The sequence below is a fragment of the Callospermophilus lateralis genome, chromosome 3 (genome assembly GCF_048772815.1).
Source record: "Callospermophilus lateralis isolate mCalLat2 chromosome 3, mCalLat2.hap1, whole genome shotgun sequence".
Classification (NCBI taxonomy): domain Eukaryota; kingdom Metazoa; phylum Chordata; class Mammalia; order Rodentia; family Sciuridae; genus Callospermophilus; species Callospermophilus lateralis.
Genome location: NC_135307.1, coordinates 130,539,652 through 130,564,501, shown reverse-complemented (window position 1 = coordinate 130,564,501; position 24,850 = coordinate 130,539,652). Strand labels below are relative to the sequence as shown.

The 24,850-nt window shown below is 35.7% G+C and overlaps 1 protein-coding gene across 7 annotated transcripts in view; it reads left to right on the top strand.

Annotated features, from left to right (window-relative positions):
- The window catches only part of Efl1 (elongation factor like GTPase 1), a 143,752-nt gene that overhangs the window by 13,328 nt on the left and 105,574 nt on the right, over positions 1 to 24,850 (top strand). For all 7 annotated transcript variants that reach the window (XM_076848765.2, XM_076848761.2, XM_076848766.2 and 4 more), the window contains 3 exons: positions 16,888 to 17,021; positions 18,602 to 18,739; positions 20,349 to 20,563. In XM_076848765.2, the coding sequence (XP_076704880.1) occupies positions 16,888 to 17,021; positions 18,602 to 18,739; positions 20,349 to 20,563 (487 nt within the window). The remainder of the gene's footprint in view (positions 1 to 16,887; positions 17,022 to 18,601; positions 18,740 to 20,348; positions 20,564 to 24,850) is intronic.

Sequence of the window (24,850 nt, the reverse complement as noted above, 5' to 3'; positions counted from 1 at the left end):
GCCTCTTAAAGGTTATATACCACCTTTCATCAGCACCAAACTGAGGACCAAGCCTTAATACATGCACCTGTGGGGGATGTAACAGAGCCAAATTATAGTATAAACTATATTAGTTGATTTATAACTTATAATTTTATTTATTGATATAAAATATAAAAAGGACAGTAGTAATATTTCCTACGGAGGGAGACTTTGATTACTCTATAGTTAGGGTCATGCACATAATTGTTTATTTTCAAGAAATTCAGTTAGGAACATATCCTCAGATAATTCAGGTTCTATTCCTATTTGTTAGATATTAGTATTATTCTAATACATTAAAATATAAAAATGACATTTGTTTAAAGTTCATATTTTCATCCCTAACTTTTCTACTCTTCTTTTATTCAAAGCAAAATTTTTTTTCATTTTTTTCACAGTTTTGTTAGTGGTCATTTCCATGTTTTGGAAATACAGCACTGACCTCTTTGTATAAAGTTTTACTGTTCATAGAGGAACTATCTTAGTAGATGCTAAGATGTGCCCCTTCTCTGAGACAGTTATCTATAGCATTTTAAAACTACAGGCAAAGCTGGGTGTTGTGGTGCATAGTTCTAATCTCAACAGCTCTGGAGGCTGAGGCAGGAGGATCTCAAGTTCAAAGGCAGCCTCAGCAATTTTTTGAGGCCCTAAGCAGCTTAGCAACACCCTGTCTCAAAATAAAAAATATGAAGAGCTGGGGATGTGGCTCAGTGGTTAAGTGCCCCTGAGTTCAGTCTTCAGTACCAAAAGCAAAATAAAACACCACCATAGGTAAAGTAGAGATTATTTCCCCATAACTTCCTTCTCATACCAGAAATTGTTTAAAAGATGTCTCCTGTAATTAACTTCAGGTTTTTCAACTTTTTTTTTGAATTGCACCTAGAATATTAAAAAAAAAATTGAATTGTTGTTATTTTATTAGATGAGTCCCCTGAAATGAAGAGGTTTATTTTGGAACAAGAAATAAGGCAGCAGAAGTTTCTGTTCTTTTGAGATTAGCTATAGCAGGGATTAGCTCAATGCACAACTCCAGGATTTATGTTATGACTTGGAAAGATCATTTAGCATACTTAAAAGAATTTTAATTGGTAGTTTCCATTAGCAGTAAAAATAATATCTAACATGATAAACCCCGTAACTAATTTATATATTTTTATTGGTTATTCATGCAAAGAAGTGGATGGCATTCAAGAAAAATTTTTAAAAGGTAAAATGTGACTTCAGTTACAGAACAGCTTTGCTTATGGACATTCCCACCCCTCACCCATAGTGGATGTGGGATTTTTCCCACTGCCTTTGAAATTTTAATTTGAATTTATTTGGAAAAGGTTAAGATGCAAAGGTGTTGAAAGAGGAATTGGGAGGCCTGGCTTTGAGCTGAGGTCTGACTTTGTCAGCTGTGTGACTAAGCACAGCACCCCTTCCTTCTCACCATTATATACATTTGGCCAATTCTAGATATAACAGAGATGGATAGGGCTTCTTTGAACGTTTAATATGTACATGTATTGTGAGCTCCAAGGCTACCTGTTTCTCAAATTTATTTATTTTACACTCTCATTTTTTAGGGTGTAGATTTTCAGATGGAAATATTAAGTGTGTCGCTAGTTTTCTGTTCCTTTGTAGATCTGAACTTGCCATCCCTGAATGAATTTCAAAGGGTCTGAAATTGGATGTATAATTAGGGAGGCATATATGGATAACTTATTTTTCTGAGTATTCTCAAAAGGGTTTATAATCCCAATAAGAGATATAAGTATAGAAAGCCTGAGGTTTCTGTATGTGTATATTTTTAGAATCTGAAAGAACCTGACAGGATATCTTGGCTCTGAAACTTCTAAATGAGGTCCAGGTAGCATCATGGACAAAGGTTGGGGAAGGACTTGCAGTCTCCAACCCTAAAGTCCAGAATTGAGCCAAATGAACAAGCAAGTGTAGTTTCTCCAGGTACAGAGCATAAAGGAATCTTAAAACCTAAGAAGTGACTAACACCATTAGATCTTGGATAAAGCTCTTACTTTTTAGGAGCTTTTGAATGTTTATCTATGAAATGAAGGTGTTGGCTAAAATTCCAAGAATCTAACAGCTTTATGTGATAGGAGCCTGGACCATGCTAGACTTGATCATTGTTTTCTGGCTTATTTAGTTGAGACAATGTGGCTTATCCAAGAGTGTAACTGGAAAAACTGATGCTTGAGAACTGACAGTGAAAGGCTGTATTAAGGCACAGCTTACTATTGCTCTAGGCTCTTTGATTTTCTTGGGAGATGTTCAGGGTCTTCTTTGGTTGGAGCCTTTTCTGGTGGGTGACATCCTGAGTTTTTTATAAAGCAGTTTCCTGGAAAGATCATGAGGCAGAGGGGATCAGTGTTACTGAGGGAGCCAGTTGTTATCAATTAATGGCAATCTTTCTCACTGAGTCCCAGAACACTTTGGAATTCTTCACCTAGTGTTTCAGAAATTCAGGCTACCAGTGGAATCTTGGTGCGTGGAGTGAAATTTACTGTCATCCTGCATGTAATGTTTAAAGGCCTGGTCTTTGAAATTAGGTGGGTTTGAACTTCTGGGTTATGTTAAATGTTTTGTCTTAGGCAGTTAAGCTCAGAGTTGGGCTCTAACTGAATATCCTTGAGAAAGCTTCTAAACTTTTCTGTGCCCAGTAATCAGGTTGGTAAAATGGAGTTAATGGTGGTGACTACTATGGAGGGTTGTTCTAAAGCAAATATCACATACTTAGAACAATGCCAGGCACAAATAAGCAATCCACAAATGTTGCCTCTGGCTGTGGTTACTTATCATCTATAGAATGAGTCAAGTCATTAAAATTACATTGGAGAAAAATCCTTTAAATGGTTCATAAATTGTAATATTCAGCCTTGTAATAATTTTTGAGCACATTGAAGTTAATAAACACTGAGTGAAGGAGAGGTACACATATATGTGGGTTTTTTTTTCATTTTTATATTTTTAATTGATTTTTTTAATAAATGACAGCAAAATGTATTACAATTCTTATTATACATATACAGCATAATTTTTCATATCTCTGGTTGTATGTTTAAACATTTTAAGTAATTATTTTGCTTTTGAAAAAGAATATCAAATTTAACAGTAATGGGATTTTTCTGAGTGTGCATGTTGCAGAATCATGTTGGTCATGTAGTCACATATATACATAAAGTAATAATGTCTGTTTCATTCTGCTATCTTTTCAATCCCTACATCTCCCCTCCCCTCCCATCACTTCCCTTTACCTAATCTAAGGTAATGCTGTTCTTCCCTACCGCCCCCCCTTATTGTGAATTAGCATCCGCAAATTAGAGAAAACATTTGGCCTTTGATTTTGTGGAATTGACTTATTTCACTTAGCATGATATTCTCCAACTCTAACCATTTACTGGCAAATGCCATAATTTCACTCTTCTTTAAAGCTGAGTAATATTCCATTGAGCACATATGCCACATTTTCTTTATCCATTCATCTGCTGAGGGACACCTACCTTGGTTCCGTAGTCTAGCTATTGTGAATTGAGCTGCTATAAACATTGACGTAGCTGCATTACTGTGGTATGCTGATTTCAAGTCCTTTGGGTATAAACCAAGGAGTGAGATAGCTGGGTCAAATGGTGATTCCATTCCCAGTTTTCTGAGGTATCTCCATACTGCTTTCCATAGTGGTTGCACCAATTTTCAGTCCCACCAGTAATGTATGAGAGTACCTTTTTCACCATATCCTCACCAACATTTACTGTTGCCTATATTCTTTTTTTTTCCCGCAACTTAAAAAATATTTTTATTTATTTATTCTTTTTTAAAATTTATTTTTTTTTAAAAAATAAATGACAGTGGAATGCATTACAGTTCTTATTACACATATATAGCACAATTTTTCATATCTCTGGTTGTATATAAAGTATGTTGACACCAATTCGTGTCTTTGATACATGTACTTTGGATAATGATGTCATCACATTCTTGTTGCCTGTATTCTTGATGATTACCTTTCTGACAGGAGTGAGATGAAATCTTAGAGTAGTTTTGATTTGCATTTCTCTCATTGCTAGAGATGTTGAACACTTTTTCATAGATTTGTTGATCAGTTGTTTTTCTTCTTCTGTGAAGTGTCTGTTCATTTCCTTAGCCTTTATTTATTGAGTTATTTGGTTTTTTAAATTTTTTAAATTTCTTTATCCTAGCTATCTGTGAAGTATCTGTTCATTTCCTTAGCCCATTTATTTATTGGGTTATTTGTTATTTTAGTGTTAATTTTTTGATTTCTTTATCCTAGTAATTAATGCTTTATTGGAGGTGCATATGGTAAAGATTTTCTCCCAATCTGTAGGGTCTCTCCTCACTTTATTAATTGTTTCCTTTGCTGAGAAGAAGCTTTTTAATTTGAATACATCCTATTTATTAATTCTTGATTTTACTTCTTGCACTTTAGAAGTCTTGTTAAGGAAGTCAGATCCTAGGCTGATGTGGTGAAGATTTGGGCCTATTTTTTCTTCTATTAGGCACAGGGTCTCTGTTCTAGTGCTTAAGTCTTTGATCCTCTTTGAGTTGATTTTTATACAGGGTGAGAGATAAAGGTTTAATTTCATTTGCTACATATGGATTTCCAGTTCTGCCAACACCATTTGTTTAATATGCTATCTTTTTTTCTACTGAATGTTTTTGGCGTCCTTGTCTAGTATGAGATAACCATATTTATGTGGGTGTATCTCTTATCCTCTATTCTGTACCAGTGGTCTACAAGTCTGTTTTGGTGCCAATACCATGCAGTTTTTGTTACTATTGCTCTATGTACAGTTTAAGGTCTGGTATTGTGATGCCTCCTGCTTCACTTTTCTTCTAAGGATTACTTTAGCTATTCTGGATCTCTTATTTTTCCAGATAAATTTCATGATTGCTTTTTCTACTTCTATGAAGAATATCATTGGGATTTAAATAGGAATTACATTAAATCTGTATTATGCTTTTGGTAGTTTGGCCATTTTTGACAATATTAAGTCTGCCTATCCAGGAACATGGGAGATCTTTCCAACTTCTGAGGTTTTCTTCAATTTCTTTCTTTAGTGTTCTGTAGTTTTCATTGTAGAGGTCTTTCACCTCTTTTGTTAGATTGATTCCCAGGGTTTTTTTTTTTTTTTTTTTTTTTTTTTTTTTTTTTTTTTGAGGCTATTGTGAATGGAGTAGTTTTTCTAATTTCTCTTTCAGTGGATTCATTGCTGATGATAGGAATGCATTTGATTTATGGGTGTTGATTTTACATCCTGCTACTTTGTTGAATTCATTTATTAGTTCTAAGAGTTTTCTGGTGGAATTTTTTGGATCTTCTAGATACAGAATCATGTCATTAGCAAATAGTGATAGTTTGAGTTCTACTTTACCTATTTGTATCCCTTTAATTTCTTTCTTTTGTCTAATTACTCTGGCTAGAGTTCAAGGATGATGTTGAATAGAAGTGTGAAAGAGAATATCCTTGTCTTATTCCAGTTTTTAGTGGGAATACTTTCAGTTTTTCTCCATTTAAAATGATGCTGGCCTTGGGTTTAGCATACATAGCTTTTTCAATGTTGAGGTATGTTCCTACTATCCCTAATATTTTTCTAGTGTTTTGAACATGAAGGTGTGCTGTATTTTGTCAAATGCTTTTTCTACATCTGTAGAGATGATCATATGATTCTTGTTTTTAAATCTATTAATATGATGAATTATGTTTATTGTTATCCTGTATCCCTGGGATGAACCCCACTTGATCATAGTGCACTATCTTTTTAATATGTTTTTGTATGCGATTTGCCAGAATTTTATTGAGAATTTTTGCATCTATGATCATCAGGGATATTGGTCTGAAGTTTTCTTTCCTTTATGTGTCTTTGTCTGATTTGAGTATGAGGGTGATATTAGCCTCAAAGAATGAGTTTGGAAGGGTTTCTTCCTTTTCTGTTTCATGGAATACTTTGAGGAATATTAGTGTAAATTCTTCTTGTAGAACTCGGCTGAGAATTCATCTGGTCCTGGACTTTTCTTGGTTGGTGGTAGGCTTTTGGTGGCATTTTCTACTTCATAACTTGAAATTGATCTGTTTAAATCATGTGTGATCTCCTCATTCAGTTTGGGTAAGTCATATGTCTCTAGAAATTTGTCGATATGTTCGATATTTTCTATTTTATTAGAGTATAAATTTTCTTTTTTTTTTTTTTATTGGTTATTCAAAACATTACAAAGATTGCAGAATCACATCGGTTACACATCCACATTTTTACATAATACCATAATAGTAACTGTTGTATTCTGCTACCTTTCCTATCCTCTACTATCCCCCCTCCCCTCCCCTCCCATCTTCTGTCTCTACCCCATATACTGTAATTCATTTCTCTCCTTATTTTTTTCCCATTCCCCTCACAAACTCTTATATGTAATTTTGTATAACAATGAGGGTCTCCTTCCATTTCCAAGCAATTTCCCTTTTCTCTCCTTTTCCCTCCCACTTCATGACTCTGCTTAATGTTAATCTTTTCCTCCTGCTCTTCCTCCCTGCTCTGTTCTTGGTTGCTCTCATTATATCAAAGAAGACATTTGGCATTTGTTTTTTAGGGATTGGCTAGCTTCACTTAGCATAATCTGCTCTAGTGCCATCCATTTCCCTGCAAATTCCATGATTTTGTCATTTCTTAGTGCTGCGTAGTACTCCATTGTGTATAAATGCCACATTTTTTTTATCCATTCATCTATTGAGGGGCATCGGGGTTGGTTCCACAGTCTAGCTATTGTGAATTGTGCTGCTATGAACATCGATGTGGCAGTATCCCTGTAGTACGCTCTTTTGAGGTCTTCAGGGAATAGTCCGAGAAGGGCAATAGCTGGGTCAAATGGTGGTTCCATTCCCAGCTTTCCCAGGAATCTCCATACTGCTTTCCATATTGGCCTCACCATTTTGCAGTCCCACCAGCAATGTATAAGAGTACCCTTTTCCCCACATCCTCGCCAGCACTTGTTATTGTTCGACTTCATAATGACTGCCAATCTTACTGGAGTGAGATGGTATCTTAGGGTGGTTTTGATTTGCATTTCTCTGACTGCTAGAGATGGTGAGCATTTTTTCATGTACTTGTTGATTGATTGTATGTCCTCCTCTGAGAAGTGTCTGTTCAGGTCTTTGGCCCATTTGTTGATTGGGTTATTTGTTTTCTTATTGTTTAATTTTTTGAGTTCTTTGTATACTCTGGATATTAGGGCTCTATCTGAAGTGTGAGGAGTAAAAATGTGTTCCCATGATGTAGGCTCCCTATTTACCTCTCTTATTGTTTCTCTTGCTGAGAAAAAACTTTTTAGTTTAAGTAAGTCCCATTTGTTGATTCTTGTTTTTAACTCTTGTGCTATGGGTGTCCTATTAAGGAATTTGGAGCCCGACCCCACAATATGTAGATCGGAGCCAACCTTTTCATCTATCAGACGCATAGTCTCTGATTTGATATCAAGGTCCTTGATCCATTTTGAGTTAACTTTTGTGCATGGCGAGAGGAGGGGATTCAGTTTCATTTTATTGCATATGGATTTCCAGTTTTCCCAGCACCATTTGTTGAAGATGCTATCCTTCCTCCATTGCATGCTTTTAGCCCCTTTATCGAATATAAGATAGTTGTAATTTTGTGGATTGGTTTCTGTGTCCTCTATTCTATACCATTGGTCCACCCGCCTGTTTTGGTACCAGTACCATGCTGTTTTTGTTACTATTGCTTTGTAGTACAGTTTGAAATCTGGTATCGCTACACCTCCTGATTCACACTTCCTGCTTAGAATTGCTTTTGCTATTCTGGGTCTTTTATTTTTCCATATGAATTTCATGATTGCTTTATCTATTTCTACAAGAAATGCCGTTGGGATTTTGATTGGCATTGCATTGAACCTATAGAGAACTTTTGGTAATATTGCCATTTTGATGATGTTAGTTCTGCCTATCCATGAACAGGGTATATTTTTCCATCTTCTGAGATCTTCTTCTATTTCTCTCTTTAGGGTTCTGTAGTTTTCATTGTATAAATCTTTCACCTCTTTTGTTAGGTTGATTCCCAAGTATTTTATTTTTTTTGAGGATATTGTGAATGGGGTAGATGTCCTCATTTCCAGTTCAGAAGATTTGTCGCTGATATACAGGAATGCCTTTGATTTATGCGTGTTGATTTTATATCCAGCCACTTTGCTGAATTCATTTATTAGCTCTAGTAGTTACTTTGTAGACCCTTTTGTGTCTTCTAGGTATAGGATCATATCATCCGCAAATAGTGATAATTTAAGTTCTTCTTTTCCTATTTTTATGCCTTTAATTTCTTTCGTCTGTCTAATTGCTCTGGCCAGTGTTTCGAGAACTATATTGAATAGAAGTGGTGAGAGAGGGCATCCCTGTCTTGTTCCAGATTTTAGAGGGAATGCCTTCAGTTTTTTTCCATTTAGAATGATGCTAGCCTGAGGCTTAGCATATATAGCTTTTATAATTTTGAGGTAAGTTCCTGTTATCCCTAGTTTTTCTAATGTTTTGAACATAAAGGGATGCTGTACTTTGTCAAATGCTTTTTCTGCGTCCACCGAGATGATCATATGGTTCTTATCTTTAAGTCTATTGATGTGGTGAATAACGTTTATTGATTTCCGTATATTGAACCAGCCTTGCATCCCAGGGATGAATCCTACTTGATCATGGTGCACAATCTTTTTGATATGTTTTTGTATACGATTTGCCAGAATTTTATTGAGGATTTTTGCATCTAAATTCATTAGGGATATTGGTCTGTAGTTTTCTTTCTTTGAGGTGTCCTTCTCTGGTTTGGGAATCAGGGTGATATTGGCCTCATAGAATGAATTTGGGAGTTCTCCCTCTTTTTCTATCTCCTGAAATAGATTATGGAGTATTGGTATTAGTTCCTCTTTAAATGTTTTGTAAAACTCTGCTGTATATCCATCCGGTCCTGGGCTTTTCTTGGTTGGTAGTCTTTTGATGGCTTCTTCTATTTCCTCCCTTGATATTGATCTGTTTAGGTTGTTTATATCTTCCTGATTCAATCTGGGTAGTTCATATGTCTCAAGGAATTTATCTATGCCTTCACTATCTTCTATTTTATTAGAGTATAGGGTTTCAAAATAATTTCTAATTATCATCTGTATTTCTGAATTGTCTGTTGTGATGTTGCCTTTTTCATCCCGTAAGCTAGTAATTTGGGTTCTCTCTCTTCTTCTCTTTGTTAGCGTGGCTAGTGGTCTATCAATCTTATTTATTTTTTCAAAGAACCAACTTTTAGTTTTGTCAATTTTTTCGATTGTTTCTTTTGTTTCGATTTCATTGATTTCTGCTCTAATTTTAATTATTTCTTGCCTTCTACTGTATTTGCTGCTGATTTGTTCTTCTTTTTCTAAGGCTTTGAGGTGTAGTATGAGGTCATTTATTTGTTGGCTTTTCCTTCTTTTAAGGAATGAACTCCGTGAAATGAATTTTCCTCTTCGTACTGCTTTCATAGTGTCCCAAAGATTTCGATATGTTGTTTCTGAGTTTTCGTTTACCACTAAGAATTTTTTAATTTCCACTCTGATGTCTTCTGTAACCCTTTGTTCATTCAGTAGCATATTGTTTAATCTCCATGTGATGTAGGGTTTTTCCTTTCTCATTTTATTATTGATTTCCAATTTCATTCCATTATGATCAGATAAAATGCATGGTAGTATCTCAACTCCTTTGTAATTGCTAAGCTTTGCCCTGTGACATAATATATGGTCTATTTTTGAGAAGGATCCATGTGCTGCTGAGTAGAAAGTGTATCCGCTTGATGTTGGGTGGTATATTCTGTATATATCAATTAAGTCTAAGTTATTTATTGTATTATTGAGCTCTATGGTTTCTTTATTCAATTTTTGTTTGGAAGATCTGTCCATTGGTGAGAGAGGTGTATTAAAATTTCCCATGATTATTGTGTTGTGGTCTATTAGACTCTTGAACTTGACAAGAGTTTGTTTGATGAACGTAGCTGCACCATTGTTTGGGGCATATATATTAATGATCGTCAAGTCTTGTTGGTGTATGGTTCCCTTGAGCAGTATGTATTGTCCTTGTTTATCCCTTTTGATTAACTTTGGCTTGAAGTCTATTTTATTTGATACAAGTATGGACACCCCTGCTTGCTTCCGGGGTCCGTATGAGTGATATGATTTTTCCCAACCTTTCACCTTCAGTCTGTGTATGTCTTTTCCTATCAGATGAGTCTCCTGTAGGCAGCATATTGTTGGATCTTTTTTTTTAATCCATTCTACTAGCCTATGTCTTTTGATTGGTGCATTTAAGCCATTAACATTTAGGGTTACTATTGAGATATGGTTTGTATTTCCAGCCATATTTGGTTATGTATGATACTTAACATGATTAGTTTTTCCTCTATGCTTAGTTTTTCCTTTATTGTACTACCTCCCGTTGTTGGTTTTCATTGTTATTTTTCATTTCCTCTTCCTGTAATGTTTTGCCAAGGATGTTTTGAAGAGCTGGTTTTCTAGCTGCAAATTCTTTTAACTTTTGCTTATCGTGGAAGATTTTTATTTCATCTTCAATCCTGAAGCTTAATTTCGCTGGATACATGATTCTTGGTTGGAACCCTTTTTCTTTCAGCGTTTGAAATATGTTGTTCCAGGATCTTCTAGCTTTCAGAGTCTGTGTTGAAAGATCAGCAGTTATCCCGATTGGTTTTCCCTTAAATGTAATCTGCTTCCTCTCTCTTGTGGCTTTTAAGATTCTCTCCTTATTCTGTATGTTGGGCATCTTCATTATTATATGTCTTGGTGTGGATCTCTTATGATTTTGTATATTCGGTGTCCTGTTGGCTTCTAGTATTTGGATTTCTTTTTCATTCTTTAAGTCTGGGAAGTTTTCTAGTATTATTTCATTGAATAGATTACTCATTCCCTTGGTTTGGACCTCTGTACCCTCTTGTATCCCAATAACTCTTAGGTTTGGTTTCTTGATGTTATCCCATAATTCTTGGATGTTCTGCTCATGATTTCTTAACATTCTCGCTGAGCTGTCTATGTTCTTTTCAAGTTGAAAAACTTTGTCTTCGTTGTCTGAAGTTCTATCTTCCAAGTGTTCTACTCTGCTGGTAATACTCTCATTTGAGTTTTTAATTTGGTTTATTGTTTCCTGCATTTCCAGGATTTCTGTTTGTTTTTTATATCCTCTATCTCCCTATAGAGTTGATCTTTTGCTTCTTGGATTTGTTTATGTAATTCATTGTCAAAGTGATTTTTCATTGTCTGAATTTGATGAATAATGTCTTCCTTGAGACTCCAGATCATCTGAAGCATGTATATCCTGAACTCTTTGTCTGACATTCCATCAGCTGCAGATATTACCTCATCTAATGTTGAATTGACCTGTATTGTTTGTGGTCCTTTCTTTCCTTGTCTTTTCATACTGCTCATGATTCTTTCTAGCTTTGTGAAACTGTTGAGCTAATGTTTTTCCCCTTATATATTTGTATTGTTCTTGAATAGCTCCAATATCCCTCTTTTTCGGAGAAAGACAATGTTAACAGATCCCAATATCAACAGTACATTATCTAAGGACAAGTTTTCATTATTAATACATTTATAGTTAGATTCTAAGACTATAGATATTGGATTTAATTATTACTTAAGAATATATTCCTTAGTTTCATAAAAGGCGTACCATATCTGGTGGCATATAGAAAACTTAATTTCAGACGAAGGATGTTATACTTAAAGAGAAAGGAGTGAGGAAATGAGGTTAAACTAACTTAGCACCTTTGGAGAACTCTAACCACTCGACTGGTAATTTATGGAAGAATGTATAGACTCAACCTCCTATTTAGATAGTTACCCTATGTATAGATAGCAAAAGTTAGGAGATTGAAAGTGGTATAGAGAGAATATGAATTAAAAAAAAGAAAAGAAAAGAAAAGAAATAACAAGAAAGAAAAGAGAAATAAGAGAAGGGAAAGGGAAGTAAGATAGAAATACAGAAAAAAAATGGGGGGGAGGTGGGGTATATGGAATTCCTCTATATTATATTACTTTGGTAATTCAGTTGTTCATGCTCAGTTCTTGGTTTCACATATGCTGAAGTTTTGGAAGAGAGAGAAGAAAAGAGAAAGAGAGGGAAAAAAAAAGTCTCTCAGAACACTGTTTTCCTTGCTTCCAGTAGGTGGCGTTGTCTATTCCTAGTTTGAGCCTCTGTATTCAGGGTGGTGGGTATAGCCAGTGTGAAGGGAAATGAGCTTCCACCTGTATCTTCCCTACTCTAGTCTCTGAGGTAGAAACCAGGTGCCTCTACAGTTGTTGTTTTGTGTTGATAGCTACAATCCCCAAAAGCTTGTGGGAAATATTTTGAGTTATCACAGCTAAGGGTGGGGGAGTTGGAAACCGGGTACCTGGATCAGCCGCAACTGTGCTGGTAGCCACACCCACTTTGATGGGTTTTAAGGGTTGATGGGCTTCCTGGAGACTAGCGCTCGGGGCGGGACCGGACTTCCTCCTCCGGTCTGGCTGGGCGGCTGGCGCGGCTTCCTGCTCATAAATTTTCAAAATATTTTCTAATTATCCTCTGTATTTCAGACGTATCTGTTGTGATATTTCCTTCTTCATCTTGTATTTTAGCAATTTGAGTTTTTTTTCTCTTTGATAGCATGGCAGGGGTTTATCTATTTTACTTATTTTTTCAAAGAACCAACTTTTTCTTTTGTCAATTTTTTCAAATGTTTCTTTTGTTTCAATTTCATTGATTTCAGCTCTGATTTTAATTATTTCCTGTCTTCTATTGCTTTTGGTGTTGATTTGTTCTTTTTTCTAGGGCTTTGAGATGTAGTGTTAGGTCATTTATTTGTTGACTTTTTATTCTTTTAATGAATGCATTCAATGTAGTAAACTTTCTTTTAGTACTGCCTTCAGAGGGTCCCAGAGATTCTGATATGTTGTATCAGTGTTCTCATTTACCTCTAAGAATTTTTTTTTATTTCATCCTTGATTTCTTCTACTATACATTCATCATTCAATCGTGTATTACTTAGTCTCCATTTGTTACAGTAGCGTCTATTTTTTATTTTATCATTGATTTCTAATTTCATTCCGTTGTGGTCTGATAGCATGCAGGATATTATCTCTGGGTTTTTTTTCTGTGTGTATTTACTTATGCTCTGTGGCATAAGATATGGTCTATTTAGAAAAGGAGCCATGTGCTGCTGAAAAGAAAGAATATTTGCTCATTGATGGATGAAATATTGTATATATGTCTGTTAAGTCTAAATTACTGATTGTATTAATTAGTTCTATAGTTTTCTTATTTAGTTTTTGTTTGGAAGATCTTTCCAGTAGTGAGAGAGGTGTGTTAAAGTCATCCAGTATTATTATATTGTGTTCTGTTTGACTCTTGAAATTGAGAAGGGTTTGTTTGCTATACATACATGCTCCATTATTTGGGGGCATATATATTTATAATTGTTATGTTCTGCTTATATATACTTCCCTTAAGAAGTATGGAATGTCCTTCTTTGTCTCTTCTGATTAACTTTGGTTTGAAGTCTACTTTATCTGAGATGAGAATGGAAAACCCTGCTTGTTTACGTAATCCATATAAGTGATAAGTTTTTTCCCATCCTTTCACCTTCAGCCTGTGGATGTCTTTGCCCATGAGGTGAGTCTCTTGAAGACAACATATTGTTGGTCCTTACTTTTTAATCCAATCTGCCTGTCTGTGAGTTTTGATTGGTGAGTTGAGGCTGTTAACATTCAAGGTTATTATTGATATGATTTGTATTCCCTGTCATATTGATTTATTTCTGGTTTTTGATTTGTCTTAATTTCTCATTTGGTTGAATGTTCCTTAGATCCTCCCTTTCCTGGTTTTATTTTTTTTTTCCACTTCCTCCTCATGGAATATTTTGCTGAGAATTCTCTGTAGTTTAGACTTTCTAGTTATGAATTCTTTTAATTAAATTATGTTTTAATGTCAAATCTCTATAAGCTAGGGTGATCAGTCATTCTAGTTTGCTTTGAATTGGGGGCTTTGATGGGAAGTGTGAATTCTAGTGCTGAAACCAGACAAATCAAGATGTGTTGTCATCCCACATTGGTTTGTTGTGAATATTAAAGGAGATAATATATGAGAAAACACATAGCATTACTTCTTGGCACACAGTAACTGCTCCTTAAATTTTAGTAGAATTTTTGTAAAATATTTAGATTCAAATTTTAATTGAGCAGATTCACACTGATATTTGAGAAGTTATAAAGGCGAATTTGGCCAACTGCTTTATGACCCAAGTTGATATCGTGGGTCTCTGAACAGCTTTTACTCTTAGGCCTTAGGCATTGGTTTTTTTTTCTATCTGTTGGGCGCCAATTGCCGGGTTTCTGTTCTCTCGACTAAAAGGCTCAGGGGTCACTCTAGTTAAATTGGGCTAACTGGGCTGCACAAAATAACCACACAAGAGACACAAATACCTTTTTCTTTGGGGCTGCTGTGACGGCTTCTCTGACCTTAAGGGTCCACAGAAAGAGAGAGAGCGAGACCACGCGCTGACCCCTTTTATTGAGGAGAAGCTATTCAAATGAGGCAAGGGGTCAGGTTTCAGAGGGCTGAGTCTATCTTCATGAAGTCCACTGTCAGCAGGTTGACTGACACCTGGGTAGGCCACACCCAAGGGCACAGTAAGAGGAGGGGACACACACAAGGCACTTCCATGGAAGATTTTATCCTAAGCAGGGCAAGGGGTTATATTACAAAGGAACAGGTGAGCATAGCTTCACCCATGGGGCTGTAGCAAGACACACCCATTTCTGTGACTGAGTGCCTTAGCACCCAGCTGGGGAGTGTAACTCAGTCACCCATAAGGTTGGCCTCCCACATATTCCCCCTTTCTTAATATTAAAAAAAAAGAATGTAACTGGGAAATTTTCTTTCAGTCACTTGGCTCTTGGTCTAAGGTCATCACAATCTGCTATTGAAACACAAAAAGAATTAGTAGAAAACATATTATCTTCATAACAGTCAACACAATAATCTGGATTATTATTACCTTGCCAAACATTCATCAGAAGATTTTTAATCTTTTCCCAATTTTATTGGGAGGCATTGTGTTTGGCCACAGTAACAGACATTTTCATTGTCATGGCATTTAGGCCTCTCCATAAACCATAGAGCAAAGGGCTCACTCACATTATTCATTACATTGTCTTCTAGAACATCATTACTTAGTTCTTATCCTTCCATCAGTATTTATCTGACCATGAAGGAAGTTGGATGTAATTTAAGTCAAACATTAAGAAGATCTATATATTGTAAGTTTTATGACATAGCCACAAAGGCCAAAATTGAACAAGCAAGGAATAATATTTAAAGTAGTCATTTTAGGGATTATGAGATCAGCAGTTTGTCTAGGTCTGGTTAATAGACATACACCTGTTTCAAAGCCTGAATATTAACTTCAGCATATTATAGTTCTGAAATATTAGCTGGCAATAATTAATGAGGCAATAAGTTGTATTTTTATAGGCTACAGGATATTTATCATTTTTTCTCTTCACTCTCATATTTAAGGAGTTAATTAGGTCTGTCAGTAATACAAATACCCTTGGAAAAATCTATTTTAATAATGTTTCCAACAATTGTCCATAAAGGTAAATGTAGTCTTAGTCACTAAAGTCCAGCATAATTGGCTGGCTTGGGTTTTTATCTGCTGTCTACCATAAGTTTCTGTCACTGGTGTGGTCAATTTGTTGCTCGACTATTTGGCTACCTCAGTCACGGGAGCTGGTGATGCTGGTGACAAACCTCAAGTCAATGTCCAGTAGCTCAGTTTCTTTTTTGGAATATACACAACTGTTACAGGGTTTGAGTGGGGCGTGCCTGTCAATCTACATTAGCAAGATAATATCCATAAGCCAATCATCTTCTGCCTAATGTAACCATACTGTGAGGAAACTCTGTATCCTCGTAGTAGCTGTTAGTTGCAACTGAAGGGTTTTCTAACATTTTTTCCTCTTCTATTAAACTTATTGTCAAAGGAGAACCCTGATGAGAAAAGAAAGGAAAAGGAAAAGCATAGAAAAAAATGAGAACCAAGAAAGACAAAAGCATCCAGACATGGCCCATTCCTCTAGCTGCATTTGTCTCCTGCTGTGGTGAGCAGGCAGTCACTGTTGACTAGGTCTCTGTCACTAGGGTTCTGATCTGAGCTGGATGTGGGGAGCAAAGCAACCATGGGGCAGGAGACCTCTCTCAGAAGGGGAGAAGAATTAGGTCTTTGCACCAGTGTGGGGGGGGTGAGGTTCTTTGCCTCACCTCTGTTGGCCCCCAAATTTTCTCCTGATGGCCCCTCTGTGACTGTGCCTGTCTTAGGTTGTCCCTCCCTTGAGGAATCTTACCCGTCATTGGCTAACCAGCCATTCTCCAGGGCCAAACAGGGTGATGTGGAGTGTGCATGGCATCGTCCCCAAGAGGGCTCTCTGTCTCCTTGAGTTTCTTAGTATGTAAAATGAGAATAGTTATATTTATCTCATAGGGTTATTGTAAGGATTCAGTAAGGTGTGATTAGCAAATTAAAAGTGACAGCATACCAGGTTCATACCATATTCTTAGTACATGCTAACTATTAGAATAATAAAGTTAAACATTTCATATAGATAACATTTGGAATTAGTAGTATAACAGTGGGAAAAGTTAGGATGATAGTTGTTGATTGAGCTTTTGACTTCTTTAGCTTTTTTTCAGTCTTTTCTTAAAAGCTTCCTTATTCTAGAATGCCCTGGGAAGAGCAGTGTATATATACACCTTCACAGCTGAAAATGTGTTGTTTTCAAATTTTATTTCAGATAGTGAGGAATACCTGATTAATCTCATAGACTCTCCAGGACACGTGGATTTCTCCTCAGAAGTATCAACGGCTGTTCGTATTTGTGATGGATGCATCATAGTGGTAGATGCTGTGGAAGGGGTCTGTCCACAGGTAATGGTGTGATACAGAAGTATTCAACGGGTTGAAGAAGGCGAGGAAGAGGAGAAACTATTGATTACTATGTATCACATTAGGCATTTCAATAACAATGAGAAAGCTGGCTTTATATTTCACTTTGGTAATGTTCCAGTTTCTGATGGAGTTAAATCATCAGAGCTGAAAGGAACTTAGAAATGGTGGCAATACTTTGGATGGAAGTGTCTGTGATATCCTCTTAGGGTGGTACTTAGAAAAATGAGAGAAATGTTGGATTTAGGAATAATCTAGATGTTTTACTCCAAAGAAAGAGGTTTTCTGAATCATGAGAGGTTGTTGCTAGCACAATACTAAACAAGTTTTCCCTAAGTAGGAGAGAAATTCTATTGTTTTCTCAGCCTACTTTTCGGCCTACATCCACATCCACACACTATACCCATACACATTCCTTTCCTGTTTCCGCTCTTAAATTCTTCCATGTCCTTAATCTAGTGTTTCTATTTATCTGTTCCCACCAAAGTTCACCCCTAAGGCAGAGTGAACATGCAGCTCTAGTGAGGATAGAGCTCAGAGTGGCTAAGTTAATTTCTTTCAGTAATTTTTGAAGGCTTATATTTACTCTCTAAGAAAATAAAAAGATGTCACCTTCATATTCTACTCCTTAATATGCACATTTGCTTTCATGTTTCTAAAAAAAGAATAATAAAAGATTTAATTTCCTCAAATGTAGGAATTTTTTAAAATTTAATATTTATTTTTTAGTTGTAATTGGACACAATTCCTTTATTTCACTTATTTTATATGGTGCTGAGGATCGAACCCAGGGTTCTGCACATGCCAGGCGAGCACTTTACAACCCCAGTCCAAATGTAGGAAATTTAAAAAATTATTTATTTTTAAGTGGTGCTGAGGATTGAACCCAGTGCCTCACATGTGCTAGGTATGTGCTATACCACTGAGCTGTAACCCGAGCCCCTAAATGTAGGAAATTTGATATTAGAAGATGTATTATGATTATCTTTTGGCCTCTCCTCTGATTTCCCCTATAGGTACAGGTATCCCAACTCAAGAGGGCTGTCTATGTAGTGTCTTAGGTATCCTCACAGGATACCTAAGCCATTGATGAGGTCAACTTGAGTGTATTTGCTGAAATGGACATAGCTGGCTTTAGAACAGCAGAATGGTGATTGCCTCTAAGAGGTGAGATCATGATGAAGGAGGTGAACATGTAGCTCTTGGCCAAATGTTTTATTTTTTTTACCTATATGCTAGTATCATTGGTGTTTGATAATTATTCATTTAACCATGAAAAAGAGAGAGTATTTGTGAAAACACATATTTCTACTAAACCTTTTTGCTGTCTTTATCCAATTTTATTTTTTTCCCTTAAATAAACTATAAGGCCCTCTTATCTGCAGTTATTTGTTGCTATGCTAAATATATATTTTATGAAAACCTGAATACCTTTGTCTGACTGGCATAGTCTGAATTGTGGTAAAGGACTGTGGGAATGTGTTGGTTGTTAATTAACATTTTTCTGGTGTGCTTAAATTTTTGCAAATCCTAAATTTTACATTTTTCTGTGCTTTTATCAGACACAGGCAGTTTTGCGGCAAGCCTGGCTCGAAAACATCCGTCCAGTTTTGGTGATTAATAAGATAGATCGGTTGATAGTGGAGCTAAAATTTACCCCACAGGAGGCCTATTCTCACCTCAAGAATATTTTAGAACAGGTATTGTGTTCTTCAGTATTTTAAAATTGGAGCTTGAAGAGTTATTAGGAAGAGTATGAGGAATTGCTATAGAAAATTCACTTATTTGAAGTTCTCTGCCTAAGGTTCTGTCTGTTAGAGTTATTACACCATGACAGAGGCAGCAGAACTAGCAGAACTAGCAGAACTAGTCTCAGGAGTCCCTTTCATCTCATGGAAGCACTTTCAGTATAAGGCTTGAACAATGAACTTTCTTGGTTAAAATTTGTTTTTTGATTCTTAAGTGAAACAGTATTAGGAGGCTCTATCATATTGTATTACCTGTCTTTAGATAAAATTTTATCCAAGCATTTATTCATTTGTTTATTCAGCAAACAGGTACATAAATGTGTCAATCAAATGAATTGCTAAATGTCCATTGTGTGCTAAGGATTGTGAATAGAAAGGTGGAAGTCAGAGCCCCTGTGTTCACAGAGCTAACAGTATAGTAGGGGAGATAAACAGTTAAAGAGCTATTTGGAGAGCTACGAGATACATGATTTGAGAGCGTAAATGAGGGCCACTTAACCTAGTCTGAGGGAGGAGGTAGAAGAAGTCTCACAATGGAAGCCTTGAGATAGAAGAAAGGTGAGTGTTTGATAGAATATTAGAGAAGGACATTTCAAAAGAGAAGGAATAAGATGTACAAAGTTATAAAGGCAAGTAAAAGCATGGTATGGTGTTACCTTTGAGAAGATAATTGTAGTTGAAAAATTAGATCATGTTAAGCCATTATTGAACGAGGTTTCTACATTTTCTTTATCTCCCAAGAGACGGGAGAAAGGAATATAAGACTTGAGTTTTGGGGAGCCTTGTATGACATGAATAGAAGTTTGAAATTCTTCAAGACAATGAAAAGCCATTGATGAGGTCAATTTGAGTGTATTTGTTTTCTGAAGGGTGGAAATTACAAAAGTATAACAGTGCAAAACAATGATTGATAGATCTAGTTTCCCCCATTAAGATAGGTGGAAGTGTAGAAATGCTCCTTTTCTTCAGAAATACTCTCTGTAGAAATATTCCTTCTTCAGTGAGTGGCAGAAGGGCCAGCAGTATTTTCAGATGAAAGCAGTCTTATAGGTTGGAATGTGGGGGACTTGTACAAATTGTTAAGTAATAGGATTGATTTTTCTCTCTGAATTAGCTAATAAGATTACTTATTTGGAAGTGGAAATAGTTGGGTATTAGAGGTTGGGAAGAGGGCCTGAGGAGTAGTAGAAATTTCAAGCAGCTGATGTGAGAAATGGATGAGAAAAGTGACTGAGGCTACCTAACTAGGATTATGGGGTTTGGAAACTGTGAATTCCTAGTTCTACCAGGCCCCAGCACTTAAATAAAGGTATGACACATTAGCCTTTACATTAAAATAATAATGGTAATCCAAAAAGACCTTTCAAAAGCCTTATAATTTAGTTTTGCTGGATTTTGATAAAATGGGTTAATACATATAAGTCATTCATTGATTGTAAATGTCACTTCCAGTGAGTCCCAACTGTGATGATTATTTTAGCCCTAGCAGAGGTTAGACAATTCCTACCAAGATCATGCTAAGCATCTGAATGACACTCTGCCATTTCACCATCTCTCCTAGATTAATGCACTCACAGGAACTCTTTTTACTTCTAAAGTCCTAGAAGAAAGAGCAGAGAGAGACACTGAATCCCAAGTGAATCCAAATTCTGAACAAGGAGAGCAAGTGTATGACTGGAGTACTGGCTTGGAAGACACGGATGATTCTCACCTTTACTTCTCTCCAGAACAGGGAAATGTGGTGTTTACCAGTGCAATAGATGGGTGGGGCTTTGGGTAAGTCTTTTTAAGTCCAATTACAGTTCGTTGTGGTTTTACATACAGTTGATCTTTTAGTTTAAATTTTTATTTTAAGATAATTGTAGCTTCATAGAGTCATAAGAAGTAATATGGAGAGTTCTCTCTTTTTTTTTGTACCTGGGATTGAACTCAGGGGCACTTAACGATTGAGCCACATCTCCAGCCCTTTTTTGTAAATTTTATTTGGATACAAGGTCTCACAGAGTTGCTTAAGGCCTCGCTAAGTCGCTGAGGCTGGCTTTGAACTTGTGATCCTCCTGCCTCAGCCTCTTCGCTGCTGGGATTACAGACATGTGCCACTGCACCCTGCTGGAGAATTTTCTTATACCCTTTATTTAGTACATACCTCATGGTAACATCTTGCAAAACTATATGGCACAGCCACAACCAGGACACTGAATGGACACAGTCAAAATAAAGAAGATTTTCATCATTACAAGTGTTCTGTGTATTACCCTTGTATAGCCACACCTGTTTCCTGCCTACCCCTAAGCCTCCTTAGGGGTATTCACCTGTTCTCTGTTTTTATAATTTGTCATCTCAAAAAATAAGTTACAGAAATGAAATCAAAACAATATATTATAGAAATGGGGGCTGGTGTTGTGGCTCAATGGTAAAGCACTTGCCTAGCACATGTGAAGCACTGGGTTTGATCCTCAGCACCACGTAAAAATAAAGGTATTGTATCCATCTACAACTAAAACATATATTTAAAAAAAAATCTATTATAGAAATGGAACCAAACTATATAATCTTTTCTGGATTGACTTTTTTCCTGTATAATTCTCTTTGAAATTTATCCAAGTTGTTTCATGTTTCCCTTATCCAAAATGCTTGGATCCAGAAGTATTTCAGATTAAGGATTTTTTGTTGTTATTGTTTGCTTTTGGAATGTTTGCATATACATAATGAGATATCTTGGGGATAAGACCCAAATCCAAACAAGAAATTCATTTGTTTCCTATAAACCTGACCTTGTACAGTCTGAAGGCAATTGTATATAATAATTTTAGTGTTCCTGTTTTCACTGGGACCTGTCACATGAGATCAAGTGTGGAGTTTTCCATTAATCGTGTTGTATCAGCACTTTGAAATTTTGAATTTTGGTGCATTTCATATGGAAGCTATATAGGTGGTTCTTTTTTATTGTTAGTAGTGTTTCATGGTATGGATTTACTATAGTTTTTAATCATTTATCTTTTAAACAATATCTTTTCTCCAGTTTTTGGCTATTACAAATAAAGCTGCTATTAACATTCACATACAGATTTTTGTGTGAACAATAAATTTTCATTTCTCGGGGATAAGTGCTCAGGAGTGCAATTGCTGAGTTCCATGGTAGTTTTTTTTTTTTTTTTTTTCCTAACATTTTTTGGTTGTAGGTGGACACAATACCTTTATTTTATTTTAACGTGGTAATGAGGGTCAAACCCAGTGCCTCACACGTGCTAGGCAAGCACTTTACCACTGAGCCACAACCCCAGCCCTATATGGAAGTTTTATGTTTAGTTTTTTTTTTGTTTGTTTAAATATTTTTTTAGCTATTGATAGGCCTTTATTTTATTTATTTACATGCGGTGCCAAGAATCAAACCCAGTGCCACACACATGTCAGGCAATGTGCACTACAGCTGAGCCATAGCCCCAGTCCCTTATGTTTAGGATTTTAAAGAAACTGCCAAACTTTTCCAGGGGACTGTAGCATTTTATATTCTTGTCAACAATGCATGGGTAATCTAATTTATCCATATTTTCACCATCATTTGGTATTTTTATTCTCTTTATTTTGGCCATTCTGATGATTGTGTACTGAAAAGTTATTGTAGTTTTCATTTGCATTTTCCTAATAGCTGGTAATGTTGAAATCTTTTCCAGTGCTAATTTGTTATCTTGTATTTTCTTTTGGATGAAATGAGTCTTTATACCTTTTGCACAGTTTCTAATTGTATTAATCTGTTTTTTTTTTTTTAACTTTTGAGTTTTGCACATTCTTTGTATGTTCTAGATACTAGTCCTTTGTCTGATATATGCTTTATAAATATTTTCTCCCAATCTGAGTCAATCCTCTTATTAGTGTCTTTCACACAGTGTAAAGTTTTTTAATTTGGGTGAAGTCTAGTTTGTCAGTTTTTCTTTTTATGGGTCTTGATTTTATAGTCAAGTTTGTCTAGCTCTAGATCTTGAAGGTATTCTCTCATTTTCAAAAACAGTTTTATAGTTTTACTGTTTATATTTAAGTCTATGGTCCATTTTGAGTTAAGTTTATATGAAGTGTGATACTTGGGTTGAGATTGTTTTCTTTGCCTGTGAATGGCCAATTTGTCTACCACCATTGTTGAAAAGGCTATCTCTAGTTCATTGGATTGGTTTTATACATTTGTCAGAGCCAGTTGGGCATACTTATGTGGGTTTATTTTTGTGTGTTTTGTTCTGTTCCATTGATTTATGTGTCTCTCTTTTTAACACTAGTACATAGTCTTAAATATAGAAATTGTGCATTAAGTTTTGAAATTGGGGAGATTATTTTGCACACATTTTTCTTTAGCTGTTCACTGATCTTTGCCTTTCCATACAAATTTTGTAATAATATTTATAATAATTGCATATATCTTGTGAGGATTTTAATAGTTTGTGTGGTAAACTATATATTAATTTGGGAAGACTTAACATCTTTGCTCTGTTGGGTCTTCTAATCCATGGACACTATGTATCTCCATTTATTTACATTTTCCTTGATATCATTCATCAACATTTTGTGGATTTTAGCACATAAATCTTGTACTTGTTGTGTTAGAATTACATCTGATTTTTAACTTTCTGAGCAATTATCAATGGTCTTTAATTTTGATGTCCACATGTTTATTCCTAATGTGTAGAAATAGAATTGATTTTGTGTGTTCTAATATCAAAATATGCTGTGACCTTGCTGAACTCACTTATTCTGGAATTTTTTTGTATACTCCTTTGAATTTCCTATAAGACAGTCATTTCATCTGCAAATAGGGACTGTTTTACTTCATCCTTTTCTTTCTGAATGTTCTTGTCTAATTGCACTGATGGTGGTAAGGGTGAACCTCTCTTGTCTTCTTTCCAGTTATAGACGAAACCATGGTATCTTTCACTATTAGGAATAATCTGTGTTTAGATGTTCTTTGTTAAATTGAGGAAGCCTTCCAACCAGTGTTACTATTTTTTTTCTGAGAGTCAATATAAATAAATGTCAAATTTTGTCATGTCTTTCCTGCATTGATTAATGTAGTCATGATTTTTTATCTTTAGCTTGTTAATATAGCAGATTACATTCATTAATTGTGGAATATTGAACCCAGACTTGCTTCTTTTTATAGATTTTATATATAATTGCTGTGTTTTGGTGGGTGTCCTGGGGTTGAACCCAGGGGCACTTAGCCACTGAGCCACATCCCCAGCCCTTTTTATTTTTTATTTTGAGAGAGGATCTTGCTAAGTTGCTAGGGTTTCACTGAGTTGCTGAAGCTGGTCTTGTACTTGCAATACTCCTGCTAGCCTCCCGAACTGCTGGGATTACAGGCATGCACCACCAGGAGTAGTTTATATGATTGACTTTTAAAAAGCCTTATTTGAATGAATTCTAAATGCACAAAAATGTATATCATAAGATCTCCCACCTTATCTCTTAGTTCATGTCATTTTCTAGTAGTTTCTTTTGTATCCTTTGAGGTTATTTATGTTTATATGTGCAAATACATTTATTTCAATTTTTATACCAACAATACAGAAGTTAGTGTAGAAAGAAGTTAGTTTTATTGATATTTACATATGCTAGGCTTCGAGTTATTCATTTAAAATTATTTCATTGAATTTTTACAATCATCTTTTGAAACACATGTTATCTAAAGCTCAAACAATTAGTGATTCATTCAACATCCTTCAGCTACTAAGTGGCAGAGCCTATATTAAGATTATAGTCTACCTGACTCTGAAGTTTGTGGGTTTTTTTTTTTTTTTTTGGTACCGAGGATTAAACTCAGGGGCATTCAACCGCTGAGCCACATATTTTATTTAGAGACAGAGTCTCACTGAGTTAATTAGCACCTCCCTTTTACTGAGGCTGGCTTTGAACTGGTCAGCTCCCTAAGCTGCTAGAATTACAGGCATATGCCACTGTGCCCAGCTTGAAGAATGTGTTTTCTTACCACAGTACTTCTCTGGGGTCTTCCCTGTGGAATATAGGGACCCTTGTTACTTCTTGTTGCCTCTGGTGAATATGTACATGCTAGGGCCA